Source organism: Triticum aestivum, chromosome 6B (genome assembly GCF_018294505.1).
Source record: "Triticum aestivum cultivar Chinese Spring chromosome 6B, IWGSC CS RefSeq v2.1, whole genome shotgun sequence".
NCBI classification, from domain to species: domain Eukaryota; kingdom Viridiplantae; phylum Streptophyta; class Magnoliopsida; order Poales; family Poaceae; genus Triticum; species Triticum aestivum.
This window is the reverse complement of record NC_057810.1, coordinates 668726917-668735771: the sequence shown is the minus strand read 5'-3', so window position 1 is coordinate 668735771 and position 8855 is coordinate 668726917. Positions and strand designations below refer to the sequence as shown.

General features: G+C 49.1%; 1 protein-coding gene across 1 annotated transcript; it reads right to left on the bottom strand.

The window, feature by feature from the left end:
- Positions 1–414: 414 nt before the first annotated feature.
- LOC123134782 (transcription factor IBH1-like 1) lies at positions 415–1349 on the bottom strand. The gene has a single exon (XM_044553953.1). The coding sequence runs from the start codon at positions 1086–1088 to the stop codon at positions 618–620; it is 471 nt and encodes a 156-aa protein (XP_044409888.1). The 5' UTR covers positions 1089–1349; the 3' UTR covers positions 415–617.
- Positions 1350–8855: the final 7506 nt, after the last annotated feature.

Here is an 8855-nt window from a genome sequence, read left to right as displayed (position 1 = left end):
TTGTAGGGCTGAGCATCCCTATCCCTGTTATGCTCATGCGCTGGTAGCCACCCCAACTTGTGTATGTGGTTCTGAAGTTGCTTCATTCTTCAATTACAAATGAAATGATATGTAATCTTGCGTATTCATGAAAAAATTACTTGTTATAGCTTTCGGTTTTCCTAAACCTAAGTTGGCTAAGATTTTCTTATGTCCACGTCGACACCCTAGCCATTAGATGCAAGTCTCCACATTGAGATTTGCACAAGAATGGGGAGAATCAAGATTACCAAATGATTAGTACCATCGACTTGAACATTAGCAAAATCTTGGTCGACTCTATCCATTGGACAAACTCCACATTTTGACGGAGAATTTCAGTTTCACTGGAGTGCATGCAACAGGTCCTTTAACTTCTTTTTGACCAATATATGCTCATAATGAAAATGACAATTGATGTGTATATACATAATATTTTACATGACAATTTGGCATACTAAAAATATTACAGATCCATGATCGCTGACCCTCACACTGCATGCTGTGAGTTGCTGACGAACGAAGGTAGAGAAGGCTTTGGTATCTTATAATACAAGCATTATCTCCACGAACTCCGCACACGCAAAGAGACCCCCTTGCTATTGTTTCGGAGCTTGAAGAGCCCTCACCAGAAGCTGCATTACATCGACCTGAGCCTTGAGGCACACGGCGTAGTCCAAGGCTTCGCCCAGCAGCGTGCACTCATCGTCCACGGCTTCCACTCCCGGGACGATACCTTTCAACACCTGCGTCCTCTTCCTCACCATGGCCCTCGCGACGACGCCGGCCGAGCCCCACGGCCTCGCCGCCGTGCCGGCCTTCCTCGGCCTCGGCCGGTGGCACCTCCTCAAGATCCTCTTGCACGTCGACGGCCGACGTTGCGTCTCCAGCGCCTGGCTCCAGCGCGTCGCGTCGGCCCCCCGGGCCGAGGCGAGGGCGGCGTCGGCGGCGCGTCGGATGGCGCGCTTCCTCTCTAGGAAGCCCATCTCCCTCGACGCGACGCCACGCTCCCGGAGTCCCAGGAGCAGGCTCTTGAGCAACGCCCGCTTGAACTGCATCGTGCCTTGCATGACAAGGGAGGGACCTTGCTAGACAGACGACACCAAGGTACGTAGCTACAACCAACAAACCGCCGGCGATGATGATGAGGGAGCAAGAAACCTTATCACGAACTTGGCGTGAACTGTAGTGTGCCGTACGTGTGGTGCTTTTGTCATGCGGAGTACAAGCTCGATCGTGTGTAGTATGCATCAGTGCACGCACGCACACACATATATATATGGACGCTAATGAGCTGTCCTTGGAGGAGATATATTTGGTGCGTGTGAGTTGGGGGGAGAGGGAGAGGAGATATGCATGATCGTGTGTTCATGTGTGTGTGCATATGTGTGCAGTGTGATGGGGCTTTGATTGGTTGGTGAGGGGACAGTGCACGTGCATGCACATGGCCACATGATAGAGGCAAAGGGTCCAGGGCCCCACATCGTCCACATTCGGCGCACGTACGTAGGAGTGGCGACCACCCGGCGACGTGTTACGACCTCCGTACGTGGTGCACTTGCGGGCTGATGTATACGCCATACACGATCGCTGCGTGTACTGTGCCAGATACATGCATGCATGCATCGTCCATGGGAACCTCAGGGACTCGGAGCGGACCAGTGCTCGCGGGGCCGTACGACGTTAAGTAGTACTCCCCTCCCGTTCAAAGTTGAGTCATTTATTTTGAAACGGATGAAATACATGCTTTAGAGCATCTATATACAGCCGGACCCTTTAAATCCGTCTCATATGTCCGGGCGAGCTGTCTGGTCACTGTCCGGTCACAATTTTTTGACCCAAATGGGTCCATCAAGCGGCCTCAAACGCCCGTGCTGACCAGTACCCCTCATATCCAGTTCAAATATGAGGCGGATATGGGGTGTCCGGGCGCGTCCGGACACGCCCGCCACATCGGACCCGGCCCACGCTGGTCCACGCGACCTCACATAAAATTCTCCCATTCATTCGCCAGACCAAACTCTAGCCACTCCACTCTCCTCCCCTCCACTCCCCTCCGCCACCCAAACTCGTCTTTGGCTCCTTCTGGTCCTCTCCGGCATGGCGGGCAGCGGATCCGAGTCCTTCACCTCCAGATTCGTCAACTCGAGCTCATCTCGAGCGGACTCGAGGAGGAGATGGCCATACAGCTTGCGCTCCGCCGCGCATGGGAGGAGGCCCGTGGACGGTTGCACTCGGACTCTATCCATCGGAAATCCATTGCGTCCGCCCAAATGGGGCATGGATCCGGCGCTAGGCCGGCCATAGCTGCCTCGCCATAGGCCATGTGACCCGTCTGGCGTCCGAACGCGCAACCCCTCCGATGGCGCGCCGATATTGGGGACGCACCATCGTCCCACGAGGCCATGGCGCGGTGTGCACGCCGTTCAAGGCACCGGGCGCGGGAGGCAGCGGCGGACGTCGGCGAGGCGGAGTTGCATTCTCCGGCGCCCCGTATGGCGCATCAGTCCAGTCGCCGCAACCGCATCGTGATGGACGTCGGCGGCTCGTCCCTGGACGGATCCATCACCGATTGGACATCGACCGACACCGTTTGGGTTCCGGCCTCCGACGAGAAAGAGTAGGGCATGGGAGACGGCAGGGCCTTGAGTCCCGTGAGCCAGCTCGTGTCCCATGCCCTACCCTACCTTGTTGGCGACCGGCCCAACACTCTGAGGAGCGCAGCCGGCTGCCGAACATGGCCAGGGCGGAAGCGGACGAGTTCCGGTCAAAGATCGGTACGTTGCATGTAATAATATGGATTTGAGGTATCCGGACATGGAATGCGTTTTTTAAGGGGTGACTGGCTACTGTCCGTGGACGCGTTCGCGGGCGTTTGAGGGGTCGGATTTGCCAAGCCGACTGTAGATGCTCTTGCTTGCTCATTTTGCACATGCAGTTCCATATGTACGCCAATACATACAATACATACAATACAAACAAAATGTTGATGCACGACCATTTATTGCAGAACAACAAGTGATACGTACGTATCTTTGTCCGTCGTCCAGACGCCTACCACGGCGCCGTTGAGTAGCAAGCTGAGACCGCGTCCGTATACGGCCATGAACCCATGATTGCTGTGCGAGATACGTGCATGCATGCGTCCACGGGAATCTCGGCGTCGGCCGGCCGGTGGCCCGGCGCTCGCCCACGCTCGGTCTCGTGGTCTTGGCATAACCTGCACAGTTGTTCACTTGATTGATCGTCCGTAGATACATGCATGCACCAATTCTTGGCACTACGAGTTATAGGCGAATCTACAGGCAGAACATGCATGTGGTAGTATATCTCTGTCCGCAGTTATAGGCTTAATTTGCACATGGGGTTAGCTGCTCATGTGATTGATTGTCTGCAGTTCCATATGTACTCCAATACTTATTTTCATGGTAATACGTGTCTTATTGACATCATAAAAATCGAAGTACAAGTCTTTATAAAGATCAAAGTACAAGTCACGTAAGGACCGACAGGGCAAAACTGAAAAGGTAGCAGAACATCTTTGAGTTTGACATCAACGCCCGTCACCTGGCTCCGGCACCACCACAACAGTCACCGAAGAAAAGAATGACAGATCACCTCCTCATCCGAGCTCAACGCGGCTTCATCGTTGATATGCAGCTTTGCGGACCTTCAAGGTGGTTCATAAAAATGAAGGTCTTGTCGTTGAACGCCAATACTTACAAACCAAATGTTGATACAGCTATTATTGGCAAACACAAGAGGTACGTATGTATCTCTGTCCGTCGTCGAGACGCGTACCACGGCGCCGTACGTATGTGCCATGGCCATGAACCCATGATTGCTGTGTGAGATACACGCATGCATGCTTCCACGGGAGTCTTGGCGTCGGCCGGCCAGTGGCCCAGCGCCCGCGCACGGTCAGTCTCTTGGCTTAACCTGCACAGTTGTTCACTTGATTGATCGTCCGTAGATACTCCTACATGCATGCACCAATTCGTGGTAGTACGAGTTATTGGCGAATCTACAGGCAGAACAGGCGGGTCTGTGTCCGCCCGAGACATGCGTGCGTGCAGATATCGGCGTGCCGGGACCGGCGCCGTTGGAAAATTTGAGCCGGTGAGCTTTGCCCACGTGTTAGTGTTACGTGTAGCTAGTGAGATCACGGGCATGCGCAGTCCCTCCAATTATGAGCGCGCCGGCCGACGCCGTTTGGTGGCCGCACGCATGTGAGTACTGGCCAAGGTACAGCACTCGATCAATTAGTTAGATTACTTCCTTTTGCAATTATATCGTCTCCCAGTAGAGGTGACTGAGGCATGTTACTGGTAAGCAAGTGCATGTCATGCATATAATTCGCTTTTCATTTGCCGGTAGGAGTACTAAACCAGAAAAGGTTGCTGGTTGCCGAAAAGGAGAAAGGTTGTACTATGTAGTGAGAGAGCTAGCGCTCACTTTTTGATCGAGTAGTAGTACGAGTGCACGGCCGGCGCCGATGCAAGATCTCGGAAACTTCCGCTTGGTTGGTGCGCATGTGGTGTGTTTTTTGGTTTGTCCCGACGGACGGGCGTACAGTGCCGGTCTGCCGGTAATGAAAATCTTCAAGAGCATCTACAGCCGCGCACCTTGAATCATCCTTAAACGTTCGGGTGAACGAACCGGTCATTGACCGTTGCCCCTCATATCCAATTCAAATGTAGGACAGATATGAGACGGCATGAGCGTGTCCTTCACGTCAGCCCGACGCACCACCAACTCCATGCCGTCCCCATAAAAAACCCAATTAAGAACCCTAGCTCACTTCATTCCCCACTCTCGCGCTGTTCCCTCTTCTCCCCTCCATCGATTTCTTCGATTTTCGATCGAATCCGACGACTCCGGCGAGCATGTCAAGCTTCGACAGCCGCTCTAACTCCGACCTCGATGTCGACGAGGAGTTGGCCCTTCGCATTGCACCGGATCGGTCCAAGGTGAAAATGTGGGCCAGTTTCGGATCTACCCTGTCGCGGTCCCCCGCCGGCGCAACACGGATGATGGAGCCAGCCCCTCCCGGTCCACGCGCAGCTCCGCAAGGGTTGCTTAGTCTGCGTCGCCCCTCCGTCCTCCCCTTCCCGCACCGGCTACAGCTCCGCAAGGGAAACGATGGGTGCAAGTGCCCGCACCGCCCGGCCCCGTGGACGCGCATGCCGGAATCGGAGGCGCGCGCCACCCGCCATGAGACACAATGGGCAAGGGAGAGGTACGCGACAGAGCAATCCAATCACCGCCGTCGCGGGTTGTCGGCGAAGCCCAGCAAGGAAGAGCGGCTCCTCGCTTGGGTCTACCATTGTTTGATTAGAAGGGCCGAGATGGACGTTCGCCGGCTCTGGAGGAAGAACGCCAAGGCGCTTCGGCTAGCCATTGTGCAGTCGGAGTGTGAGTCGGCGGAGGCAGCAGCGGAGGCGGCGAGGGTGGCCAAGCTCAAGCAGCAGCAGGACCAGGCTGTCCGGCGGATGAAGGGCCTCATCGTCATCTTCGATTCCTCTTCGGACGATGATGACGGCCACGGCTCCAATTCCGATGACTCCGACGATCCTCCACCTGTCGTGGAAGCCTATGGCTATGCCGGGGACCAGAAGGGCAAAGGCCTGATGAGGAAGTGGTGAATCTTTGTTGTCTCCGTCATTCATTTCTTGCTATTTAGTACTCTATATAGAACTTGTCCCTCATGTATGCGGATTATGTGAACCTTGACTAGCATTTTGAGAGCCGCTGGAGGTCTTTTGATGATCGGAATGTGCATATCTATGTCTGTTTCATAGTTTGTGCGATGATCTACACGCTACTTTTTATTCATGTTGCATGCTTAGTATAGATATAGAGTATCGGATATGAGATACACGTATGTGGAGGACAGAAATTGAGGAGTGCCCTATCACTGCACGTGGACGCGTCTGGGGTGTCCACGGGCATTTGAGGAGTCGGATTTGGTGACCCCGCCTGTAGATGCTCTTAGTGGCCAGACGGGCATCTCCAATACTAACCCCCAAACATGGCAACACATTTGTCCACAGACCAAAGGACCGGTCCGCGGACACTAATATGGAAGCTGGCCATCTACCCATAGTCGCAGACATTTCAATCATATTTCAACTAACCCTATAAATTACATGTAAACCGAATGATTTTTTCATATAAAGCGGAACGCATTCATTATGTTTCGCATATTTTTAATTGTATTTGTGAAATCGGACATACCAAATGTTCACGGACATCAATTTTAGAATAATTCAAGATGTATAGTTTACATCCGAAGACTCATCACTCGCACGAGACAATACACTGAGGTTTGTTAACAAGGTTCACCAGTATGGTTATATCCCTGGGCTGTCTGGCGGATGAAGGGCCTCATCGTCATCTTCGATTCCTCTTCGGACGACGATGATGACAACGGCTCCGATTCCAATGTCTCCGACGATCCACCACCTATCGTGGACGCCTACGGCTATGCCGAGGAACGGAAGGGCAAAGGCCCGGCGAGGAAGTGGTGAATCTTCGTTGTCTTCGTCGTTAATTTCTTGCTATTTAGTACTCTATATAGAACTTGTCCCTCATGTATGCAGATTATGTGAACTTTGATTAGCATTTTGAGAGCCGCTGGAGGTCTTTTGATGATAGGAATGTGCATATATCTATGTCTGTTTCATAGTTTGTGAGATGATCTACGCACTTTTTATTCATGTTGCATGCTTTAGTATGGATATAGAGTATCGGATATGAGATACACGGATGTGGAGGACAGAAATTGAGGACAACGCTACTCCTAAATTGACTTAGTAGTAGCGCTTCTACAGAAAAGCGCTACTGGTAATTAGTAGTAGCGCTTCTCCTTGCCCGCGCTACTACTATTATTTAGTATTTTATTTCTTTTTTTATTTCATGTTGTATTCATACACCTTTACATAAGTTTTCATACAACAGGAATTTAGAGATTGTTTTTACATCATAATGATTTATTACATCACGGGATGAAAGAACCGTGGACTAGTCCATCCACTTGAAACTAATCCGCGGTTCTTTCACCCAATGATATAATAATATCATCATCATCATCATATCATTAACAACTTATCATCATAATACATCATTGTCATATAACACCTCCTCAAGATCAACTTAGCAAATTGGTCACTAGTCGTAATCACAAGTACTCCTCATTATCAACTCTAACACATTACCACATAATAAACATATTGTATCTCATAGGACCTACTACATTCGATTAAGACCTACTACATTTTCTAAGGTAAAATAACAAAAAACAAGATAGCCCCTGACTCTCCATTATGGAGAATGGAGATTAGCCTGTCTCCAATTCTTGCCTTTCGTTGAATGTTACTTTCAAGAACCTTCTTGCGAATGTCCATACATTTCTTCCATTCTTTGATGAACATGTGTTCACCGGTTTTAGAAATCCGATATGCACAGGTGAGCTCCCTAGATTTACCTGGCAGTATGTTCAGAACTGTAAGGCGACCATTCAGATACATCAGATGAGGCACACAATCCATCGGGAGTTTCTGTTGAAAAACATAGTAATAACTGCGTATAGCAATGATGTACTAGTTTTAGAAATATGCAAAAGATGCACGGATGTCGTAATAGTAAAAAATCTTACTAGGGTATCTCCAGAGAAGTTACCGTTGTTCAACACGTGCACTAGTGGCACGTATTCACCATAATTTGGAGGAGTTCGATAATAGTTATTGTAATCCTCAAGAAGTACAAAATACGATCAGATGATTTTTCTCCTTATAAGTTAATTCGGAACCATCGATGTAGTGGGTTTTGTCTACCATCTTCCGCACAGTCTTTGAAGAATTAAAATAAGCTGTCAATGGAAATAAGTTGTCAACTATTTTGAAATAAACAATATAAATTAGTTAATAACTATGTTTGAGAAACTCACATAGCGGTACAATCGGAAGCGTATCAACAAAGACCCAAGTGTCCATATTGTCTTGCTCGATGTCAGGATCACCAAGATCCATGGTGACAATCATACCCTCATAAAAACCATACATTTTGCAAAGTGCTTCCCAATTTTGGCAACCAAAATGGGTTACGCTCTGAGCATTGCACAGATTTACTTCAAAATCCATATCATGATGGGTCTTTAGGTGTATTTTCTTTGTTTCAAAATTTTCATGGTCTTCAAAACCCTTCCTCTCCAAGACATAGCGTCTTGCATGGGATGGGATAAGCTAGTCGAATTGTAAAAGATGAAAATTAGACGTTGAAATAGTTGAAGTCATGCTTAATTACAAAAAAAAAACACTTATCGTTGTTGCGTACCGTTTCAACATCGAAGGTCTCCTCGAACTTAATGCTGAAGCGCCGATCTTCATCCAGCTCAACGAACCTGTCGCACATACCTCGATCGTCATGGCACCAGCTGCACTCCCCTGGGAGACTGTCGTCGTCCGAGTACGACATTTCCTACGTTCATAATTCAAAGATTAAACGTGTACATATTCTAGCATAAGTCATGCCAGAATTCACGGAAAAATCCAGCATGACCTTTGCTAAGAAAGGACATATCGAGCGTCTGAAATTTGCCGGAACAGAAATTAATCAACACTCTGGCAAAACATAGGCCACTCGGAGATGTAACCAAAACATGAAATAATTGTTTAAACTAAAAAATAACAATAAATATGACATGTTCAACTAGTTCTATTAATTCAACTAGTTCTTACTAAATATAAACTTACTATAAATAGAAAAAAACTAGTTCTTTCTAAAAATAAAGTAGTTCAACTAGTTATTAATTTACTTACTAAACTAGTTCAACTAAA

Bases quoted from the DNA above. Each gene is read 5' to 3' on its own strand.
- LOC123134782 (XM_044553953.1), bottom strand. From the start codon at position 1,088: ATGCAAGGCACGATGCAGTTCAAGCGGGCGTTGCTCAAGAGCCTGCTC.